The 25174-nt window shown below is 35.8% G+C and overlaps 1 protein-coding gene across 2 annotated transcripts in view; it reads right to left on the bottom strand.

Moving 5' to 3' along the window:
• Positions 1–3360: 3360 nt before the first annotated feature.
• Positions 3361–25174, bottom strand: part of TMEM67 (transmembrane protein 67) — a 29329-nt gene continuing 7515 nt past the window's right edge. The window contains exons 8-28 of one of the 2 annotated variants that reach the window (XM_054295671.1): positions 23034–23188; positions 22805–22913; positions 21184–21270; positions 19164–19229; positions 16127–16283; positions 15638–15761; positions 14693–14798; positions 12803–12859; positions 12609–12707; positions 12018–12116; positions 11596–11682; positions 10772–10871; positions 10533–10672; positions 8941–9081; positions 8388–8468; positions 7120–7236; positions 5816–5932; positions 5629–5733; positions 5161–5263; positions 4011–4153; positions 3361–3567 (exon numbers count right to left, since the gene is read on the bottom strand). In XM_054295671.1, coding sequence (XP_054151646.1) covers positions 3487–3567; positions 4011–4153; positions 5161–5263; positions 5629–5733; positions 5816–5932; positions 7120–7236; positions 8388–8468; positions 8941–9081; positions 10533–10672; positions 10772–10871; positions 11596–11682; positions 12018–12116; positions 12609–12707; positions 12803–12859; positions 14693–14798; positions 15638–15761; positions 16127–16283; positions 19164–19229; positions 21184–21270; positions 22805–22913; positions 23034–23188 — 2274 coding nt within the window. In that variant the 3' untranslated portion in view covers positions 3361–3486. The remainder of the gene's footprint in view (positions 3568–4010; positions 4154–5160; positions 5264–5628; positions 5734–5815; positions 5933–7119; positions 7237–8387; positions 8469–8940; positions 9082–10532; positions 10673–10771; positions 10872–11595; positions 11683–12017; positions 12117–12608; positions 12708–12802; positions 12860–14692; positions 14799–15637; positions 15762–16126; positions 16284–19163; positions 19230–21183; positions 21271–22804; positions 22914–23033; positions 23189–25174) is intronic. The other variant, XM_054295680.1, reaches the window with a different exon arrangement.

Here is a 25174-nt window from a genome sequence, read left to right as displayed (position 1 = left end):
TCAGCTTAACTCCTGCAGTCCCCTTGACAATGTTTCTGGGGCTTGGCTCTCTGCAGGCCCAGGTGAGCCTGAAAAGGAGAAGTCTGAAAAGAGAAGGGCTGGTGCAGGTGGGGCAGCAGCCTGGGATGTGCCCTAAAGCCAGTGCCCGGATTCATCCTCCAGGAGGCTGCCCCAACGGGTCCATGGAGTGTGTAGAGAATTCAGGGGGAACTGTAGCATGTGAAAGTGCAAAATTTTCTCCTTTCTCACACTTGTTCTGACACAGCTTCTCTGGACTGCAGAGCCAGCAGCAGCCTCTGGCCCTACTCTCATGTTCATGGAAGAAGAAATGTTGTAGGTCTGGGTCAACTCAATTAACAAGTGGAAAAAAACTTGTCTCAAATCTTTGAAATTTTTTTATTGCTCAGAGAAACAGACAGGAGAGACTGAAATGCCATGTGGGCAAACAGAACATTTAGAAACCTGAAAGACACTCATCACATGAACAACACATTGTAGATGCATATTAATGTTAAAAAAAAATAAAAACCATTAAGCTGGAAGTACAACCACAAGGGATATTTCTTGAACAAATATCAAGCTTGATATTTCCTGAACAAATATCAAGGAATAGGGGAACAAAGGTCAGCCAACCTGTTCCAAATGTTCACTGGACAGCAAGAGTGAAGAAAAGCTTCCCTGAATTCCTGGAGCTTTTGACTCCTGCAATTATTTCCTAAATCATGTGGAGCGCCTATGTTAGGAATATTAACATTTTAGACAAATGATCTGGAAAAATAAAACAGAGTAGTGTGTACACTGAGAAGAAAGAAGGGCCAAGTGACTGAACTGTTTTGACAGAATGTTTTTAGATTAATTTATCATTTATCTGTTAAGAAGAGCTGCTTCTAGCAGTAGTTCTTGCAAAATGCAAGGTCATTAAAGCTTTCATGTGCCCTACTGTGCAGCAGATAATTAAAGGCATATCTAAAACAAACTCAAAGCAGGAGTTTTGTATGGAGAAATGTACCTGGGTAGCACAAGCATTGAGAACAGGGTACAGTGTGAGAGCCCTCCTGCTGAAATGTCTCCATTTCTGCAGGTACTGAACTGATGAGAACTAACTGAAACCACACACCTACAGATGGCACAACCACATCTTCATTCTGCTTTCAGACATTCTCTGATTCACCCAAGTCTAGTTAGTTTAGTTATTCTGACTGGAGGTGGTCATAAATCTGACCACTCTGGAGAAGGTATGGTACTAGAAACACCTCATGATGATGAGCACATCACCAGAATTCAGAGAGAACAAGCCTGTGCTGTGACCACTGACAGTGATGTGCAGTTCTATTCACAGTTCTGCTGGCCTAAAGACCAGAATTAGGGCCCTTGCTCATTAATGGACCACAGCAACTCCCTACACCCCTTTAGTCACATCTGTTAGCATGAGTAAACATGGTCACATGACAAAGATTTTATTTCCTCTCATACACTGACTTTGCAGGGACTTGTAAGGACTTAAGTTCAGTTAAGCTATTCAAAGATATCCACCAAAGAAATACATGGACACCAGGTGAGGTTAATTTTGCCTTGTGAATGTCCTGCTGCAAACTCTTTGTCAGATGGCTCCTTAGCTTAATTTACACTTTTGGCCCTCAGTAGATCACTGACAAGAAACTTCACAACTAATGAGGTCATACAGTCATAGTTCCCAGTGGAAATAGGATTTTTGACTGTTAAACAGATCCAGAACCTAATGGACACTTTAATTACTACATTCACCATAAATGCAACAGCCTTAATTTTATTTATCCTGAACACTTCACTCCATTAGAAACCACCTTTTCTGAGGCATAGTGTGCACCAAGAAACTAAGAATTGTGTCCATAAGCAGACAGAAGCAAGGAAAGCATGAAATGGAAATGCCCATGCTAAACTGCACATTAATAAATGGATATCCCACTGCAAATCACCTTTTCAGTTATCTCTCTGGTCACAGCCTTACTGGCAGGCACATTCTATCACTCAGTACAACTGCATAGGACTAGCAAGTGCCACAGGCTTTGCAACACCAAAAGCAAATGCAGTGGAGCAACAGCAACTGTGAGATTTATGTCCATGTTGCTCTCAGTTTAGTATGATATGACATGGTACCAACATGAGAACATATTCCTCTTTATGAAGCCAAAAACCATTTGAAATGCCATGTTGCTTCAATTCAGATAAGCGTATCTGCACTGGAAATCTGCTAAGTTCAACTAGTCTTGTCCTCAGTCTGTTTCAGAATAAACATGAGATGATGGTGACTGATATTTTTCTGGTATTTTTGCTCCTGTAAGTTCCTTGTTGAATCATCTAAAGACAAATAACAGCTATAAACCCAGCAAACACTATTCATGTTTAACCATTTACTGAAAAAACATTAAGTATAAAAAGATAGGGAGACTTTTCAGCAACAAAAATGGGAGGTAGACACCTCAGCTTAAGGTGATTTGAAGGCCATTCACAATCTCCCTTGGCACTTTAGTAATTATTAATTACTAATTATTAATCTAAATTTTAAAAATATGATGACAGTAAATGATTATGTCTCTGTTATATACAAAGATAATAAAATCAGAAAATTAAGAGACCATGAGCACCTGTGAAAACAATTCTAAAAAGATTTTAAAAAATTGCTTCCATTTCACTCGTGTGGAAAAAGTGAACAGAAAAATCACTGTTGTTTCTATAAACATCTTGCACCACAAGACACAAGATCAAGAACAAATCCCAAATGCTGATGACCATCTCCTCTGCTCTATCATAGCCTCTTTCTCTACATCACTGTAACACAACTCTACCTCAAATACATGTTTGAGATGTCATGTGTAGGCCACACCCAAGAAAAACAATGACAAACTGCAAGAGAAGAGACAGAATTATACACTACTGTATGACACAAGACAGAAATATTAAAATTTCAAGTGGGAGTCACTGCAAATAAGTGATCTTTAAAAATTCCTCCCGAAATACTCACCTAATTCAGTACAAATCCTGTGCTGTGTAAAAGTCGACATATATTTGCTAAACATTACACTTCAAAATAACTTCAAAAAAGGAACAAAGATTTAAGGTATTTTCAGAGAATTTCAGAGTTGGCAACCTCTTCTGTCAATCAGATGCTCAAATTGTTGTCTCAAAGTCAGTGGTCCATACCTTATCAAAAGCCATAAAATAATTTTAATATTATTCTAATAATAACAACAGTAAGTTTACTTCTGTCTTATTTGCATGAAACTTTCTTTTTAAAGGCCTATGGCTTAGTGTTTACAAATTAAAAAAACCCCTTATAAATACAGAAAAATAAAGCTTAATAGCACACAATATAAAAAATGACAAGTTTCAAACCCATTACATTGTTGTTGTTGAAAAGTGCACGACAATTAATCTGTAGGTCAGAGGCGCTTTGATCATGTTCATATTTTCCATTATTAAATCCTTAACAGTTTTTCATCTTCTCAATTAAATGAGAAATCTTTGATCCACCAAGGTTTTGGATGCCAAATTCTTCTGCCCAAGTGTAGTACGAATAAACCTAAATATCTAAGAACATTTGGAAAACATGTATTAATGAAGAGATACTTACACTAGTATGTTTCAGTATCTAACATAAATAGTAAATTCAGATCATCTTTAGATTGTAAATAATATGAATTAGGTGCTTAATTTCCTTTAGCATTTTTAAAACATTTTCCACTACCTTTCCACCCTAAATTATAATAGAATTATGTGAGAATAATTTTAACAGATATTCGTGTTTTCTGTTGAAAATTATTTGTAACCTCTTCATTCATGATCACCATGTGAACAAAATTAATTTCTCACTAGTATGACCAAAAACCCCAAAACTATTTCATAAGGTCTCAGTATAATCTTCTCTCACTGCACACTGCTAACTCACTGCATTTATTATCTAGTTAACTATTTAAACTGCCATACTGACTCCCATTTAAAAAATTTTACTTTGTTCTTAAATTGGAATTTACCTCTTGTTGCAAATATGTTAGAATAGCTGCTAAAACAAAACTTTGGGAAGCTAAATCCACAACTGAGAAAAACAGGATATCAAAGATGAGCAGTGTTGTTTCATTGCCATAATAGAGAACGTCAGTGAAAGAGTGTCCTTCATCTAGGAAAGAGAACATTTTATTAAAAAAAATTAGTATTTCTGTGAGTTGCAAGTTTGTGGAGTTCATCAGTCCATGTTAAGGAAGATGATAAGAAAAAGGAAGATCAGAGACAGAGCAATTTATAATATTCTATGGTAAAGCAGAGATAGTCCTGTCATTCTACTGAAAAATAATACAAACTTTTCACTTATAAAATGGCATCATACTGATGAACACAATAGGTAAAACCCGTGTGCCACACACAACTCTATTTAATCCTGAAATCTCAATCAAGTTATTTTAAAAAGTTGTTTTAAATCAAGAAGCAGATGTAGCTTCCTTGTCATTGAAAATTTTAGTAGCTGTTAGCTGTGGCTCCAACTCAACAAAATCATAAAAACATATGCAAATGCCTTATTCAGGAGGTTCAGAGCTTTGCATTATTTTTGTTTAATCATTCCACAAACAATGGGTCTTTTAAGGTGAAAGTACCTTTTTCACAGCCAAAGTACTCTAGCCCATTTACCTACCTCAAAATTTTATCAAAAAGCAACATTTCTATAAGAGAAAAGAATATGTAAACAATTACAGAAAACAAACATATTCTTTTCCCTTTTCCTACTTTTTTAAAAAAATATCCAATACAAGTTTGACTGGAAGCAGTGTATTTTCATTACAAATTGTGTATTTCAGTGCCATGGAATCCTGATTTATATCTAAACTTCTGGGAACCATAGCAGTCTACATTATCAAACAATGTATTTCTATCAATGCTTATGATTATGAATTTCATAAATATGTGCATATCTGTCACTTTCAGCTGCCTTAAATAAAAAACATCACAGTCAAATAACTAATTATAAACAGGATTTCTGTAACCTAAAGAACTCCTAAATCCCTCCCTCACAAGTAGTCCTTCAGTGATCTCTCCTACTATAAAGTCCATTTTAGATTGTAAATCCTGGGAAATAAATCTACACAGAAACCACGATACTTAACATAGTACAAATACCACACATCTTTTTACCATTATAAAAAATACTTTTCTCTATTGGTTCCATGAATTCCATGCCAAGAATGCGTTCAAGCAGCAACTTATCTTTGACAATATAATCCATTTCTTTATGAACCTGTAACAAAAAGAAAAGCAACAGTTCTTGTTTTATGATTTCAAACCTGCTACAATGTGAAGTACAGCTACTTAGATCTTTAGGAATGAAACAAAAGCCACTGGTCTATTCCAAGACAAAAATAAGTACATAACAAAAAAGGATTTGTCATTTTTAAGTGCAATCTGCACTGTTGGACAGCACTTCAATTGTTTTGTTTGGTTTCTTTTTTTTTGAATGAAGCACTGTTCCGGATGCCATAAAAACTTTACCAACAAATCTTAAAGCACATATGCTTAAAGAAGAATTATAGTCCTTTAGATTTACAATTTTTAGTTTGTACTTTAAGTATATTTTCCTTAATATAATAATGACAATATACGTACGTGATCAATAAAAGAACTGAGGAATTTGTTCATGGCATTGTAGGCCCTTGTGCTTTGTTCAAAGGTATTTGCAGATGAGTCCAAAAGCCTGGCAGGACCACGTTTCTGAAATACAACAGGACCAAGACTTTACCAGAGAAATTTCATATTTTAAATAAGATTTAAAGAATACCAATATCTCACTTACTCTTGTTAAGGTTTCATGAATCCAGTCATAGTTTAGTCGCATTTTTCTTGAAATGGAAATCTGAAATGTCTGGCCATCTGTGTTTGGTAACAAACCTCTCTGACTACACAGATTTTCCTATACAATTAAAGCAATTGTAAATTAACATTATTAATGTCATTCATAGACCCAAAAATAGTCAAAAGCTTTTCATTTCCTCTCTTTCATGTATAGGTAATAGTTAATATCTCTAAATATTTGAAATCACAGCACTCTTGTTCTACTGCAGCAAGATTTCCTTAGGACATGAAATCCTGACCCCTGCTGTCACAAAGTCATATTTCTCTTTTCACCTGTGTTTGGTTTATTACCTTCTAATAATACATACTCTGATATTTATTCTGAAGACCTTTCTTTTAGGTCTATCATTTCTTCTATACTTGTCTCACTTTTTTTATTTCTCACTTTGTTTTGATTCCTGACTTTTTCCATGTCTTTTTCAGGTCACATTTATTAAATCTCAGAAACCGCAAGAAAATAAAAAATTCAACATCTCCATGGGGAAAACCCCCTGTTTTTCCCAGAATCATATTAAAATAAGCACTTAGGAAAAAAATTGTAGGAACACCTAAAAACATTATTAATAAGATTCCTCTGTATTTCAGTGTTTGCACTTTAATTTTAAATGGTTATGTTTTTTTCTATCTACTCAGCATTGAAACAGCAATATCCTTATTTAAGGTAATTTCATAGTTGTCCCTAAAAAGAAACAAGATGTCATGAAATTTAATGCAGTCTCTGATCTTGTATTAGACATTTTATATTTGCCTGATCTTGCAGCAAAGATATAACATATGACAAGCTATAAAAAATACTTATACAAATTAATTTCTATAAAGCATGGGTTGTATCACCATAGTAGAAGAGATGGAATAAAGGAACTGATTGGCAGATTACAAGTTTCTGTATTGGTGTTTCAGATCTGTCTTTTTACAAAAGCCTTTTGGTATGCACCTTTTTGAATGTGGCTGTGACCTTATGAAAAGCTTACATAATAATAAGAAGGTTCTTAACTACATGAAAAAAAACTTTTTAAGAGAAACAGGAATTTAATATCCTTGAGATGTGAAGAAAAAACAAGATGAAATAGTGAAGAAAAAGAAAGATGAGCTAGTTGAAAGAACTACTGAATCATGTATTTACATACAAACAGCTGCTATCTTTAATAACATGGTTCAGTGTAGGGCAAATATAATGCAAAGGTGTGGTGGTCTTTATATAAAATAAATAATTGAGCAGATATAAACTTGAATACTTTTACTTACTGCTTCTCTCTTCAGGTTCATATTCATTTCTTCCATATTGGTATCTGCATGCCCATGCACTGAGCGACCATGGATGTAATGACCAAAGCAGTTGTGTGACAAGAGAAACACTGAAATCTAAGAGATGAGGGAAGAGAGGACACTTTTATCAACAATTACAACTTTATTTTTGATCTTCTGAATTCATAGCGAAGACCAGTCAAACCAGCCAGTCCTGTTACAAATACAAAATAGGCAGATACCGAAAAAATTACGGGAGATAAATATTTAGCAACTCTTTCACTAATCAGTTTTATCTATATGTAACTAGAAACACATACCAGCTTCAAGTTTAGTTTATCAACAGCAGGGATCTGCTGCTGCCTAATTCCATTGAGACAAGAAATTAAAGCTATTAGAATTTTTTTTTTATTCAAAGGTTATTTCTGTGCTACATAATACATATGCATGAGTCCAGCTGCACTCCTAAAAGACTGCATTTCACAGAACTTCATTCAGTATGATGCAATGATTACATATCACATAAACTCCAAAATGAATTCTTTTCTACAATCCAGGTACCACATAGGTGTCTAACAGAAGAGGAATAACCATGTCTGGAAAGATTGATAAAAGAGGTAAATCAGTGTTTTTAAGAAGTTCTGAACAAATGTGGTAATCCAATGAGTTCTGACTGCACTCTTCTTTGGTTAAAAGGGAATTCCTGCAGTACAAAGCTTCAAAACCCATTTGTAAAGAGAAAGTTCAGATGTGAGTGAGAGAAAATGCATGCAAAAGGTGGTAACTGTTAAAAGGGACAAAATGAAGTTCAGCAGTTGAGGAACAAGCACAAGATAGGAGAAGAAACTGGACATACATGTATTAAATAAAACCAAGACAACTTTCAAGTCAGAAGGACTAAAACACAAACCAGTATACAGAATGGCAGTAAATGGTTCCACACCTAATTTCTGCTACAACTTGTTATTTTTAGGTTCTTTATCAGCACATGTAACCAATTTAAGCTAAAAAAAATAAAAACAAACAAAACACCTAAAAATCAGGTGTTTAAAAGAACATATTGATACCTATACTTCTGAAATAATTTTCCAATTAAAGTTTAACTGAAATCTTGCAGAGTTCATCAATAAAATAAGCTGAAGGAGACATCACCTTTGGCTGTTAGCTAGTAATCTAAATTAAATGAATAAATATTATTTAATATTGTTAACACTATCTTATGTACTATTCTATTTAAAATGCCACAGATGAGACGCAGAAATACTTACATTGCTCACGCAGCACAAATCAACAAACTGGCTTATCTTATCTTCAACAAATCTTTCATAAATCACAGCAAAAAAAATAATCTGAAATAAATCAACCAAATTTTCTTTCATTAGTTCATCAGATTTGATGTTATTAAGCAATTAATTTCAGTACTTAACACCCACAAAAAACAGACTTCTGTAATGGCCACCACTGGACTGGACTTAATGAAAAGAGATTGACATACTACTTCCTTTAAGAAGTAAAGTTGTAGTAAGAACCTGCTTTTAATTTTGAACTTGTCAGATTCTTCAAACTTGTTTAAAATAAAACAAAGTATGTGCATAAATTCACATCTTTGAAAGGATTAAAATTCTGATCCAAAGTCAGATGTCTCATATCTCAGAAGACTCATTTTAAGCCCTAAAGGTGTACTATGCTAAAACAACTAAACATAACAGTTAAGAACATACTCCATGCTATGATAAGCAGTTTGGACAGTCTAGAGATTTATTCTAGCTTCCAAGAACCAGCCTGAAAGTGATAATGCAGGATGTCATGTGTTTCACATACTTGTAGGATGGCAATGGCGACCCAGAGTGCAGCAGACACACCAAATCTTAAAATGCGGCTCCAAGGAGCTACATAGCTCTCACTGCTTCTTGAGAGACTGGAAGAAGCATCCATTAAAGCCAGGTTTGAAAATCCCACCACCTGAAGAGATAAGGAAGTCAATATAACAACAGGTGAGAATGAATAGTATTAATTAGGAACCTGCTGTTTACATCATAACAGGAAGTAAGAAAAAATAATGAAAAACTAACCTGGGAATAGTAGCCTGCTCACCATGACAGAGCTCAATTGTGTGATCCAAAAGTCAATATTGGGTTCTACTAGAAAACTCCAAAAGATTCTACTGCTGTACTGCATGGGGATATAACTTCTACCAAATTTCAGCTCTTTGGTACTATATATTCCAGTGTTAAAGCAAATTTTCATGTGCTTTGCAACTCTTAAAAGACTGATTTATTATGTTTATGTTGCATAGAAATATATTTTCCTTCACCATCTGTATGGTTGAATTTTTTAAACAAAAAAAATCTAGAAAAAGGTCTAAAATAAAAAATACGAGAGGAACTTCAATTATGTGTTGAAGTACTTAAGGGGTGAAAAATTAGTGAAAATCTTTCGTAACAGAAGTTGCACCAAAATATACTTGTGGTGGGTTGACCATTTCCTCATGTCCTAGTGCTTGTCACTTGGGAGGAGAGACACCCACCTCACTACATCTTCCTTTCAGATAGCTGCAGAGTGCAGTAAGAACAGGTACTCTCTTTTCTCCCTCTCTTGTAACTGCACCTAAGTTGGTCCTGGCCTGTGTTTACCAACAGCAAAAATGCTCACACAGTGAAAGAAGAAAGTTTCAGGACTTTCATTATTTAATTTAAAGGAAAAAATTTAAAAGTACCATAAAATTGGATAAAAGTGTTAAAATATGTATAAGAACCTCACAAAAACAACTATATGCTACACACTTTAAGCATACTTCCCAAGATATAAAAAAATTACTAAACTACAAAAGAAACAAACCCAAACATTTTTTAAAAGTTAAAGCACAGTTTCTCACACATCCTGAAGCTGTAACTGGAGGCGTACTGCCATTGGGAACAGAACTGGCACATTTTATTTCCTGCATAATAAAAGGCAGCTGCAGCAATTAGCAGGAAGGAAGTTCAGTTCAGACAAATATGAAACCAGAAATAAAGCTGTAGACTGTGGCAGGAAGGTGCCAGTAGGTAAATAAAGAATCGAGTGTGTACACAGATTTATCAGTCTCTTAAGCCCTTTAAGGTAACTCTTAAGCCCTTTAAGGTAACTCATTACCTTAAAAAAATCCCCAAACGTTACCTCAGAGATCTTTGTTAGATCTCTAAGGTAATTAAAGGTTGGATTTTTTTTTAAGTCTTCCTTAATTAAATATTGCAATAACCTATCCATACATATAAATTTCAAAATTCATTACAATAATTATTTTACTAAGTTACATTATTTCAGTTGAATTTAAAGGTGATTTACTATTACTACACAGAATGCAAGAATTAAACATCAGACCCTTATGTTACACTCTGGTTGTGAATTATAAATAATAATAATAGTAATATTACCTCTAGAAAAAAAAGAACTGCAAGCACTTGAAAGAGAGGATTTATTTTCCTCACTGTCTGAATTTCATTCCACTCATTTGCTATAAAGTATGTCCTCCATATGCTCACAGGTGCAGCAGTACTTTTAGTAACACCTTCACCTAAAAAGAATACATATAGTAAGCTCTAAAATTTAATATCTGAGAGTAATATCTGAATTTCACCAAACTGCTTATACAAACAAGCACAGTTTGAATTACCTTCAACTGCTTTAAGAACTTTGCCCTTAGGTCTTTCCCAGTCAATAAAGAAAATATCAATAGCAAGTTGTGAAACCAGCAAGTGTAAAAATTGCAGAGCCTAAAAGAGAAAAGTAAGGACAGAAACAGCATACACACAAAGATGAAGGAATAGTTATTGCATGGATTATTCATTGAACATAACAAGCAATATCTTGATTGTACATGAGCCTGCAGCTTTATTACCAACTTTTGATAATCTTTTGTTTGTTTAAAAGCTTGGAATAATGTCAACTCCAAAATCATGGAGAAAATACAGCAAAGTAACAAATTACAAAAACCTGACTATTTCCCCATAACATACTAACCTGGACTACAAATTCCAATTCAGTATAATATCCACAATTGATACAATATTTGTGTGTGCCATGAAGACAGAGCAGTGATCTTAGATTTCTACATATTTGAATGTAATTATTTGGATCTCTCTTCTTTCTAATCAGAAACTCACAGCACTTACATTCTGCTTTAAATGGAAGTACTTGTTCTCTTGATTTGATGCTATTTTATTTAGGTTTCTTTATACCTTTATCATTGAAAGAATGATTTTTCAGTCTTTCTTTTGTGACCTTCTTGAGACATTTATTTTCCTATAAAGACTCCACAAAATAAATTTCTATGGAAAAATGACTTAATTCTCAGAAGAACATAATTATTAGGACATAACATCCACACACTAATAACTAATAACTGTACAAGATATTTAAAAATAAGCCTACTGAAAATAGGATACATACATAGAAGCATGCTGACATGTATTTTATGGTGAGGAAAAAATTATTTACCTTTAAACTAAATGCACATGCTATGTATGTAACAAAATCTTCTTCTTGAGATGGAAGAGGTAAAAGGACAGATACAAACTGCTGAGCCTATAATTGAAAAGTTACAATGAAACAGTACATGTGGAACGTGACAACATAATTAAAAATGCTAAAATGTGAATAAACTTTCCAGAAAAAGATCAATGAATGTGTAAAATATTTTAAATTACTATTAAGCAGACTGCAAGTACAACAAATCCTAAGAAAAAGAAACAGATGAACACAAAATTTAAGCACACAAACCAGAATGATATATAGAACTTGCCTCAACAGTCTGACAAGAAAAGAAAAAAAAAAGAAAAAAAAAAGAAAATTAATGTCCATGTAAAAATATATTTAATATTACTAGGTTTTCAGACATCCAAAACTGGAAGAACACTTACTTTGAAGAATACAAGCCAATAAATTCCTGTGCCCACTGTGATGATAAAGAAAACGTTGGCAAGGTCTCCAGCATAGAACAGTAAGAACTTGAAAACTGTCTGCAATTATAAAAACACACTGTAGACATCTGTAAAACTAATTAAGTAATGCATATGCTCATAATGCATTCATAGAAAATGCTATGTAGCTCACACAGGAAACTCTAGTACTGAAAAGTAGCCCTGAACAAAAGCTTTCCACTGTGGTTATATATTTATGGTATTTTCACTAGCTGAAACTCCTACATGCTGGTTGTTGTTCAAGGAAGAATTAATCTGAAAACAGAGTCTACTCAACTGATCAGAATAGCCCTGTAAACACCTCTATTTTTAGAGCAGCTTTTCCTCAATGACAATATCAGAATCAAACAGAATGCAAAACAACTACTTCCTCAAGTGAGCCTAACTCTGGGGCACAGTTCTGTGCAGCTAGGCTAGAAATTATTTCAGTTACCTTAGGAAAATGAACTGTTACAATCACAGGGAATGACAGCTAAGGTGCCCTTAAAGAGAGGAAGAGCTGTCCCATTTCAGCTTGGCAGCTGTCCATACCTGCAAGTCAATTATAGAGCTTCCTGTCCGCCTCTTCCAGCCTGCAGTCTTGAGAAGAGACCATAGCACTGCCAGTCCACCCAACACACCCAGTGCAATCTGAAAATAACAAAAAACGATTTGCAGATATTTTTAAAGGACAAAATATAGAAGTAAATCATTATATCGACAAATTAAAGGGAATTACAACTTACATCAGTCTGAATCTGAGCCTCTCTCTGATTCATCTCATAGCTGACTGCGAAAGAAACCTGAATATTAAAATACAAAAAGTAAATATGCATAGTAATTCTGAAGTGCTACAACCACTATAGACAGCTTTCAGTTTTAATTGGTGGGAATTCCCATCTAGGGCTACTATACAAGTATCACATACACCGTTTTACTGCAGATGACCTGGTGTGCTCTGTTGCCCTGGTGTGCTCTGTTGCCAGGCCCAGTACCAACTATGCAACTCTTACTGCAGATTTTACCAGCAGTAATGCTAGGGATGGGTGCCTGCCATCTGCAAGTTACCAGCTATACCTATTTGTAATTCTTTCAAATGTGCATGGATTTTTCCTCCTGAAAGGAGACTCTGAATGTCTGATACTACCCCTTTCATCATTGATTAAAGGTAACCTTGATGTAATTAGACCAACATGCAAAATCATGACAGGCTTCCACAGCTCAGATACTAGGGGTTTTTTTCAGCTTGAATGAAGTAAAAATTGTCACGCAGCATCAAAATTGTTCCCTCTAGCTTAAATTTAACCTAAGATCTCTTTTGACTTTGGTCTGAAAAATTTGTGCATGGAAGAGAAAAGGTTTGTCTTGGTTTTATAATATTCTGGCCTGAGTCTTTATCCCTGTACAGCTAAAATTAACACAAGCATGATAATAAATACTATTTCTAATTGAGTTTAAAAGAAGCATCACCCCCACCCCCAAAACCAATCCCTCCTTCCCAACATCTTGTGTTCCCCAAACATTTGTTCCTGTCAGACCTCCTTGTATCACTGCACTTGGACTGAAGTCTAAATATCCTCAGTTACTACAAGCTCAGTGCTTACAGAAACTGCAAACAAAATTCAATGTATCTTTTTAGTTGCATAAAATTTGTTAAATACAACAAGATATCCAAAATTGGCAATACTCAAATATATCCCACAGATCTAGATGTAAGGATGAAATAATATGACAGAAAATTGAGGAACTGAAAACAATTGTTCCTACCATCTCTATTTGGATTAATTACTTTCTAGATACAGTGCTGTCTCAGTGGTTAAATAAAGACATCAGTTAGGCAGGAAAAAAAAGGTCTTGATTTTTCTATCTTTCTAATTCTCTTGCTTTCATGCAACTAATATGGAACTCAAGGAATGCTTCTAGCACCACAAATTTCTTCTAACCAGATGTCTATTTGTACTGGAAGTCTGAACAGTTGAAGGCTGACAAGCAGAAAATGCTAATATTAATTTGTTTTTTGTTCTACCATCCTAAGATCAGTATTTTTACTTTTTAAAGCAGTGTGATCTAACATACCAGCAAGAGAGAAGAATGGGACATCTGTGCCGCTGCCCATGAAGGCAAACAAAAGGGCAAGTAGGAAATGTCCCTCCTGCATCTGCTACAGCAGAATTTGTTGGTTTTCAGTACAGAAAGATGAAATACTAAAGGATGTTTTAAATATATTACCAATACTTTAACGTAAACTACAGGTGATCTGAAATGTTTGTGTCATAACAACCTCCTCTAAATGCATTGTTCTAAATAAAAATACTAATTCCTTGCATAACTTGCTTGCAGTGCTCCTTAGAGTCCTTTATCTATTATTTTGTGTGTATAACTTTATTTGAACTGTAGCCTAATTTAGCATTATAAAACCAATTTCAAATTCCAAGTGTTTTAAGTTAAAAAAGACTGAAGATAAACTGAAAATAGTAAGAGTTTTAACTGATTTGTTTTAAAAGGTTTTAGTAAAAACTTATAACTTCAAAACTGATCAGAACTAGAAACTGCTTATTAAATTTTTATAACCCACTACCAAAAACCAGAATTCCAACAGAACTAAAAGTATGATTAAGGTGGCACAAAGATCTCACCATCACACTCTGGGTTTCAGGGTTTTGGACAAGCACATCTGTGTAAGCAACAGTAATGAGAGGAGGGTAGATGGTTCCTCTCTGTGTATGGGATACCAGACGGATACTGCAGAAATACAGAGCATGATTATTAATAAAAAACCAACTGGATGAGTGCTTGGGAAGCAATCATTGAAATTTGTAAAAAAAACCTAAATGAACAGAACGACCTGATCAATAAAATGTGAATTTTTAACTCAATAACATGGCACTTCACATTTTAAATGTACAACTGGAGTGTACAAAGGCATGTACAGAAATATATAAAAAAGTAATGGGAAGGATTGTTTACTTGTAAGAAAATACCTGAATCAATCTTTACCTGTCTGCATCTTACAGGAGGACATCACATAAAGGAGAAAAAAAGTTTCTTCCAAAATATATTCCAGTTGAGATGAGCAATCAGTACTGACCCTAACAGGAAGTCTCTCAATTTTAGTCAAATGACTACAAGTCTATTCTGGATTGTATAACAGAATAGGCAACTGGTTGTAAAAATACTGCAAAAAAGAATATGGAGTATGAAATAGGATCCTTGTATAGTCAGCAACACACAAGTTGAAAAACAAATAACAGAGGAGTTTTTTGGTCTTTCCAGACAAAACTTGCTTCTAAGAGGAGCCTGAATACCTGCTAACTTGCATTATGCAAACATGGTCTGATCCTTGTACCCGGAAGGGAATCATGGTGATTTTAACTCCCACAAGTCAAGGTTGTTTTCTTTCACTCATCCAAACAACCTATGGAATTTCATTCCATTCCCAAATATGCAATTGAAAAAGCAAAACATATTACATATTAGACATATTAGAAAATACATAACAAAACAACTTTAAGACAATAAAATGCAGACTGTACAACATTGGCTTAATTTTCTATGTACTATATATTATATGAGTTAATCACCTTATTGTTATTTTGCTAGCAATCCGAATTACCCTTGGTGGTTTTCCCAAGTCATTCTCTTTTCCACTAAGTGCATCCACCAAGAAAAATCGACGAGTCAGAAGCCAGTTGTTCATATTACTGCCTAGAAAACATGACAGTTTCACACATACAAAAAGAATGAAATGTATGAGAAACAAGAAATATAATTGTATAACACACAGTAACTACTGAGAATCTAAAATTGTTTATTTTCAACTTATACAAATATATAATAAAATGAGATTATTTTATTCATGCATATTACTGATTGGAATGGTGTATGCAACCAAAGCTTGCACTAAAACAATCAGAACTTGATCACAAATACTAAATTTGTAAATAGAAACAAGTTATGGTGTGTTGTGGTATCTTTAAACACAACACAGTAACAGTAGTTAACACAGATTATTTCTATTTGAAGTTTTGAGATTGTTTAAATTCATAGAGATGTTACAATCACCATCTTACCTTGATTAACAAACTTTTCATTGTATTGAAGATTCAAATTTAAAACTGGCACGGCCCAAAGGTGTTGCTGTCCATTGCCACCATTATATTCAAGGAACAGGTCATAAAAAACAGGATTGGCAAAATCCAATAAAATCTTAGAAACTGAAATTTTGCACTACAAGAAAAAAAAGTGAAAATTAAAAGATCACTTTAACTATTCAGATAGCTTGCCAAGCTGTGGATTCCTTCCCTGCAAAATTATTGTGGAATCTGTCCTACTTCTTCACAAAAGAAAGAATCACAGAATCATCAAGGTCCTGCATGAGCCTCCATTTCTCCAGGCTAAATATCCTCAGCTCCCTCAGCTGCTCCTCACAGGACTTGTGCTTCAGCCCCTTCACCAGCTCTGTTGCCCCTTTCTCTATGCTCCAGCACCTCAATTTCCTTTTGAAGTGAGGGGCCCAAAATGGGGCACAGCACTCAAGGTGTGGCCTCACCAGTGCCAAGCACAGAGGGCAATCACTGCCCTAATCCTGCTGGCCACACAGTCCTGGTACATGCCAGGATGCCATTGGCCTCCTGGGCCACCTGTGCTCATGTTTGACCAGCTGGCTGTTGACAAGCAATCCCAGGTCTTCTGCTAGGCAGCTTTCTAATGACCCTTCCCCATGAGGTGGTTGTGACCCAAGTGCAGGACCTGGCACTTGGCCTTGTTACCTCACACCATCGGCCTCAGCCCATTGACCCAGCCTATCCAGATCCCTCTACAGAGCCTGCCTGCCCTCCAGCAGGTCAACACTCCCACCCAATCTGGTGTCAGCTGCAAACTTGCTGAGGGGTGCTCTGGATCCTCTTGTTGAGATCATTAATAAAGATGTTAAACAGGACCGGCCCCAGTCCTGAGCCCTGGGGAACACCACCATTGACCAGCTGGATTTAATTCCATTCACCACTCTCTGGGCCAGACATCCAGCCACTTTTTCACCCCATGAAGAGTGCACCTGTCCAAGCCTTGAGCAGAGAGTTCCTTGAGAATGCTGTGAGAAATGGTGTCAAATGCTTTACTGAAGTACTGGCAGACAATGTATTCCAGCTGCCTGCAAGCAATTACCCAGTACTAATGATTTTATGCAAACTTATTGGAAATTATTGCAATTAACTACAATGACTAATGTGGAGAATGAAGCTCTTAAAATTTTTCAATAGATTTGGAAAAACATCCTAGCAAACCTCACAAACATAAAATTTGAAACAGTGTAAACATTACAGTCAAGAAACATAAATGCTGAAGTCATGAAATCTGGTTCAGGGCCCACCAGTACAAGAGAGAAATTAGACTACTTGATACAGTCCAGCACAGGCCACTGTGGGGAGGGAGAGACTGAAACATCTCTGCTATGAAGAAGAGCTGAGACTCTTTTGCCTGGAGATAAGAGGGCTCATGGGATCTTATCAATGTGTACAAATATTGTACAAGGGAGGGTGTGTGAGACAGAGCCAGGCTCTTCTCAGCAGTGCCCAGTGACAAGAGCAGAGGCACTGGGCATAAACTGAAACAGGAGGCTCCCTCTGAGCATCAGAAGACAGGTTTTCACTGACACAGGCTGCCCAGGGAGGCTGTAGAGTCATTCCCTGGATATATGACCATGTGGATATGGTCATAGGCAACCTGCCCTATATGGCCCTCCCTGTCTTGTGGACAAGACAGCCTCCTGAGGTCCCTGACTCCCTCAACCACTCTGTGATTGTGTGAAGAAGTTAGATGTGAAAGCAGGTAACATTTTGCAAATGTGAACAACCATGCATTTTAAATACTCTTATAATTTGTCAAGCCTATTTTCTCCAAAGCCACAGAGGAAAAACAAAGTAATGCATATAATGGAAAAAAATGATATTAAAAAATACTCAGTAAGTTACTGATGCATCTATTCAAACCCAACAATGTTAACTGTTATTAATACAAGTAATACAGAATCAATATCAAATACTCAAGATTTTAAAAAGAAAAAAAGCTACTCAACTAGTTCAATGATCCTAAATAGAACATGTTTTCATTCTATCTGAAATACTGAAATATGGATTAAACATTAAACAATATGAAAGATATCGTTAAATATCTTGATAAATGAAAGTATTTAACAAAGATTTGTCAATGTTATTTGGTAAACACTTTAAATTTCCCAGAGTAAGCTCTGACAGCTATTACCTTCTAAGACTTTCACACCACCTAAATAGCAGCCAGAGTTTTGTATTTTCACACTTCAACACATCATGTGGGGAATGGTTTTCAATGTTCGATGGCTAATAAACAATATTAATATATAGGTATGAGATGCTGTGCACATATATGGAGTTGTATAAAGATGTTTCTTTCTCCACTCCTTTGCCAGAGACTACCACCTTCCCATCTAACCTATTAAGTGACAAAAATTAATCATGCTTTATCACTGGCAGAACCATTTCTGCAGCTCACATAATTTAGTGTTCTATTCCCTCTTCCTTTGCTGGTGTTTAGTAAAGTGTGAAAACCCCAACAGTGTTTTTTCATAGTTAAGACAGCCAAAGAATCTCCTTCCTCTGATGAGTCATCTGTTCGATTAAAATAGATTTTCAATCTCTTCACAGAATTCCCCCAAAATCAGGGCATACTATAAAGAGTAAATGGGAACAATATTCAGGCATGGCATGACTGGATTTGCCTTCTTTCCATATGAAAACAGCCCAAAGAGGGTGGTAGGAAAATTTGGAGATATGATACAAAGTCTATAGCTGTCACAATTCAGGCTCTGTGTTCTTCCACTGCAAAGTCAGCAACCTCACAAATACAAATGCCAGTTTAATGTACTGTGATTATGCTATGTAGTAAACAAGTTTTGTGATGTAGTTAAATAATTTAAAAAAACCCCTGCACTAATTTAATTCAATTTCCCAAGAAAGAACTCCATGTTGCAGCTTATGCCTAAACTCCAAAGGTTCTTCAACATGCACTGAGTAACTAATGACATAAAAGGCAGCTTAATTCAAAACTGAAAATAGCATTTTATATCTTACTTACATTTTGTTGATAAGTTGTTCCAAAAACATAAGCTGCATTCAATTTAGTTTGGGTATCAGGACAAAGCTGAATAAAACATAGTTATAATTAGGTTGATTCAAAGGTATCATCTTCTCAGGTGAAAAATATTTACAAGTACTTATGCATTAAGAATTCTCACAAGATTTTTGTAAAAAAAATTTAATAAGAGAAGGATTTACTTTGGGGTAAATACAATTATTTATTTCACTAACACAAAAGTGTTTAAAATGCTGGTTTAGCTTATTCATACTTGCATAGTATTTTTCAGCTCCATCACTAAAATCTGTGGACAGCAGCATCCAAACAGGCAAGAATAATCTTTCTGTGGACTGAATGTTCAGTGCACTGTATTGCCTCAAGCTCAATCAGAGGCTTCTACTAAATTCAAGAATCCCATAAGAAAATAAGTCCACATTCATACAGCCCGGTTTCTCTTAAGCTAGTATTCTCAGAGAATCAAATTTGTAGCAAGTAACAGATTTTTTTTCTTTTTTTAATACAACACTTATATTTTCAGCAAAGAATTTCAGATTCAGCTGAATCCAGAAAAAATGGTCCAAAGTCTAATGTGGAGGCCAGAGCCATTTTCCCAAAATGAGAATGAAGTCTAAATTTGCATAAAACACAATTCTATTAGTGGGAAACTGAAATTCTGGGAATTGCTACAATTATGCATTGAGACCACTTTTAGCACTGTGATGTCTTATCATCATGCACAATCTATTACATTAAAGGAGGCTTTGAATTGAAAAGCTATTCCTTTCCCATTGGCTCTTGATAGCTGTTAAAAGCTTTTCCCTAGAAAATAAACATGCCCCAATAAACCTAAACTTATATGTCAGAATATGTAATTTTCTATGCATGGTACCTGTAACCTGTTCTCATTTCTATGCATAGTGCCTTAGTAACCTGTTCTCTTAAACACTAGTTTTCCTTAAAACTGGAGACACAGACACAAGATGGCTCATCCTGAGGCAGTAACAAAGTAAATCATGAATGTCAGCTGCTCTTCTACAAACACTGAAATGTTTGAAGTGATGTGCTCCAACAGAAAAGGAACCAACAATTCCCAATTGTTCTTGCTAGTGTTTCTATTGTTCTCTGTCTGGGAAATAGTGAGAGTGCCTAGATTGCCACTGGACTGCTAAACAAATTCTATTCTGTAACATGCTGCAGCTGCTCATTGTTCTCTCTGATAGACTAATTACTATTGCACTTTCTAATTGCTGCTTACTTGCATTTTTCACAGCCTAACTGCACAGTGTGGTAGTGATGAAGTACAATGTCTGTGTCCCTGACATCTGGGTGTAGTGGCCAAGGGCACTGCCAGCCAGTCCCCCCCATTCTATGTAAAGTCTCCCATCATGTATTTATAACTTTCTGTTATGAAAAAGGGACATGCTGGTCATAGCGTACATTTCATAGTTAAAACAAAAAGAAATAAGCAAGCAAAAAAATACCAAGACAATGCAAAGAAAATGGTGTAGATCAGCTTTCCTACCTCCCTTGAGAGTGACATAACCATTGATTTGACTGTCACCCCCATGATGTGTGCAAATAGTTGACAGCATCTAATGGGGACATACTCATAGCATCATCTATAAACACATGTGGACTCAGAGCTAAAGAATACACTTTTCTCAACAAGAGGTTTAATAAGAAAACCTGAGCAATAAGAAAGGTTTAATAGGAAAACCATGAGCAACTATGCTGAATAGAAGACACAGATAGCTGGTTCTAAATGATTAACACTATGTTTCAGAGCTTTTCAATATGCCAGATTTATACTGGTCTAAAGGAAGGCAGTGTTGATGAATTTATACTTCTGATTTTGTAGAGATCATTGTGAGCAAGAATAAAGAGCTATTTTCCCTATTCTAGTGCTACAGTTATGAACGGTCACTAGTGTAATAACCAAACTCTTGGCTTTTGTCTTAATTTGGCTAAAGGCACTCAGAACATTGTGTTATCAAGAGAAGATAACTATAATCATACATACCTGTAAGAGACCTCCTTCCAAATTTTGCCACTTAAGAAAGTTTCCTGCTGCATCAAATGAGGCTGCAATAAATTTCAGCTTTACATCCTGTTGATGAAAAAAAAAGGTAAAGACCAATGAAACTGCCCTGAAGTGGACATACACTCTTTAGAGACTGCTGTCATCAATTGTGCGATGTTTCCTAAAACTTTCAGCACAATCCTTAATTTTTTTTCCCCTTTTGATTTTGTTTTTAATTTTGGGTTTGGTAGTTTACTTCTTTACAAAAACATACCATTCTTCTACAGCTTCATTGGTGACATGGAAAAAAGGAACTTCTACACACGTACATATGCCCTAACCTAATCAGGAATCTATGCAGATTTCTAATGTATACAATCCTGGAATCTAGAGGGCTTCCAGGACCTTCAGTGTTAGGAGGAACAACAAGTATTTCAGTTATTAAAACAACTGCTACATTGAAACATTGTTTAATTTAAAACATAGCCTTGTAGAATATGGCTGAAAAAGGCATAATAATTTTATTTTTGAGTCAATATGAAAACTCTAGATAAATTTGGCAGTATAACTGACAAACAGGTTATCACTAGTACTATTTTCTGTGATTAGCTGAACTTGAATAACCTATTTCAGTTATTCTATTTTACAATTAATTTAGAAAAATAAATCACTTTATTGTTTGATTGACTATCTGATTTCTTCATAAAAATGTGCTAATTAACAAACTACTGAAGCAGTCCATCCCTCCCAGGGACATATATCTGGCTTTGTTAACCTTAAAATTATTTTCCTCACCTCTTTTTTTCCCATAATTCACTGCAGTAAGAGGAAAAGGCTGGAGCAATACACTGAATCCATCTCTGATACAATCAGCTTGTAGAGATGTGTAACAGAAATATTAGAAATAAATTGAGTAGGGGGAGAAATGTGTGTATAAGCAACAGAAAGTGTTAAACACCACATAAAGGTGATGAAGAACACTGTTTTCAGCTACAGAGCTGATAAATGGGTTGTGATAAAACCTGGCACAGACAACTTGTCAGCAAAAGACCCAGCACTTTGGCACACCAGGAGGGTGGCAGTAAAAGACACAGCACATCATATTTACCCCTCTTTTTCACATGAGTTCACCATGAAGTCTGACAAAAGGATGTATGTATTTTAAAAAAAGTCAAAGATCAACTTTGCCTCAGATTTATGAAGATGGAAGTAAAAACGACTCTGAAGCAAAAGGCAGCGTCAAAACAACTATGAACTCCTAAAGTGTGTAAAAGGTCTGTCTGGTTACTAGTTTACCACCCCTAATCCAGATCCTTGGGGACACAATGAACACTTAAAGCTGGCATCCTTTGTTCCTTGTGCCCTGGTCAGACCACACAGGCAAGCACATCTAGGCCTTATGAGAACGTCAGTATGAGAGTGTAAGCAAAGGAAGAGACCAGACATTATTTTAGATAAATATCACCTTCCTCTTCCATGAGATCTCACACTGAGTTTTGTTACACTAACTGCCTAAAATTCACCTTTAGTAGAGTCACATCTATAATAAATCTAAACATTTTATGTGATATATGTCCTCTTCCTAATGGATGCTTCCCTATGTCTAGTACCCAACACCTACCTTATCTGTTCCCTTAAAAGTGAAGGTTGTTGGAAAATGATTTTTCTCAAGCACTTGGGATGCTAATCCTGGTTGGTCACCATAATACAGCCATGGAAGATTATGCCTCCTGAAACAAATTACAATGTTTTCTCTAATGAAACATAGTATTTTTCATCAAAGAACATTTAGAATAATAAATTCCATACAAAGCTATTAAAGACCAAAAGTTATGGAAACGGCAACTTACCAGTAGGGTATTGAATGAACGACGCCTACCCTTGCTGTACTGACAAAAATATATTGAAACAAACCACAGGCATCAGTACTTGAAGAACTCAATGAGTTCATATTCATCACACACATATTTCCAAGAGCTTGGCATGCTGTTAGATTAGAGTACAACTGCAGTGGAGAAACAAGAATACAGAAAAAAAGTATTTAATTGCTCCTTCCTTTTGTGAGGCAGTCATAAAATGATAATGTTTTCAGAAGCCACTCCTAAACCTTTATGCTCACTTGTAAGTAATTTTATTTTGTCAATATCTGTCAATATCTAGTATTTTCTTTCAGGTATTCAGGTACCATATTTTTGCAGATCTGCATACGGAAGCATGAAATCAGTACTCTCACTTTTTCAGCTTATTTTAGTTGCATCCTCTAGATGGGAAAAAGTGACAGAAATGTCCAAATCTGCACTTAGAAAACAAAGTAAGAATGAAAATGTTTAATACCACTTAGACTGTATGGCAAAGACTACTCCTTCAAAGACCTCAGACTGACAACTATAGATGCATGTAGTATTTTCAGTTTCATGTACCTTGCTCAGTTTTGGTAAACACACCAGTGCCAAGTGCTATGCAGAGGTGACACCTGGCATCTGTGTGCAGGGGTCATTGCACTGGTATTAACTTGCCACCTCCTTACCCCCGTTTGTGTGGGTCAGACCAGCAGCTGCTCATCACATGAAGGCAGCATCTCTGAATGGCTGAGCAGGGTGAGGCAGACAAACAGGATAAACTGATGCCAGTGATAAAGAATGGGACCAGTGGGAGAATTCATCTCAGAGCCGTGTGTATGAGATGGTGATAGGAGCAGCAAAGATGATCTGGGAAGATTCTGAACAAAAGTCTGCTGAAATACTGAGAGAACATCTGCCAGCCAGGGAACATGGTCTGGGAGTCTGAAACATGCTTGAGAAGTTCAGCTGGGTACCTGAACTTCAGAGACCTCCTGACATACCATCAATAAGCATGAACCCAAGGAATTGTAACAGCAACCTATCATCTGGAAAGATGAGAAAGAGTCTAGAGAAGGGTTAGGATTTAGAAGAGGGAAAACATTCCAAAAGAGTAGGAATAGGCAACTGCTATTGATGGCTGTACATTAAAGAGTAGGAAAACAGTCTGGAAAACACAAAAACTAGCCTGAGATATAAAACGTGGTCATCTCTTGGCTGCTCCAGGTGGTGCTGCCCTACACCACCTTATGTGTCACTGATATAAAAACTACTTTTTAACCAAAATGGAGAGTGAATCTGTCCCTGCCTCTCATCTCTCTCAATCTCTACACACAGAGGAGGTCTCTTACACAAACTTTTCTATGAGCTCTCCTAGGCAAGTTACCAGGCTGCGGCTAGGGATGCCTGACTGCCTCTAGATTGTTGATCATCTTTGAAGCAAAACTTCATCTGTCATCAGTTTTGAGGCCCCACTCCTGGGAGTGGTTTCTTGAGTACTGTACTGGTACTATTTGGAATAATACACACACACATGGGTAATTCATCATAAGTGCCTTTGCTGCTTTCCTAGTGATCATTTTGTAGCAACTTGTAATATTGAAATATATGCCTGCTGCTGCTATTGACTGCTGCTACCACTGGAGTACATATATACCTGCTTTACTAATCATAACTAGTAATAACCTGCAGTAATCTCTAATAAAAAATTTTAGGAAGCAAGACTCCATGTGCTTGTGTATTACAGAATCCTGCAAATCCATATTGTGCTCTTTAGAGACTTCTTGACCTGGCAATCCTTTGGGTTGTGACAGATAGGGAACAGAGACAGATAGTAGAACCTAAGAAGTTAAAATCTGATCTTCAGGAGAGCAATACAGAAGGAAAATGAGAATGTGTGATAAGAGTTGATAAAAGGGAGCAGAGACACATGCCCTTCACAAGTGTCTGTAACTCTGTTGCCAAAGCCACTCTTTTACCCATGGTTACTGTCACCCAGAGCAACATAATGGTAAATAACACTTGCATACAGAAAGCAAAGCAAAGCTAAAAAGGGTGGTTCCATGGTTATGAATAACTGAAAATCAACTAAGAGGTAAAGACCAGGTGCCAGTAAATACTGAATATGCTCATTTATATCCAAATATGTGGAT

The sequence above is a fragment of the Melozone crissalis genome, unplaced genomic scaffold (assembly GCF_028551555.1).
Source record: "Melozone crissalis strain CALT ecotype California unplaced genomic scaffold, PUWL_Pcris_2 ptg000002l_1, whole genome shotgun sequence".
Taxonomy (NCBI): domain Eukaryota; kingdom Metazoa; phylum Chordata; class Aves; order Passeriformes; family Passerellidae; genus Melozone; species Melozone crissalis.
This window is presented reverse-complemented; position numbering and strand designations above follow the sequence as displayed.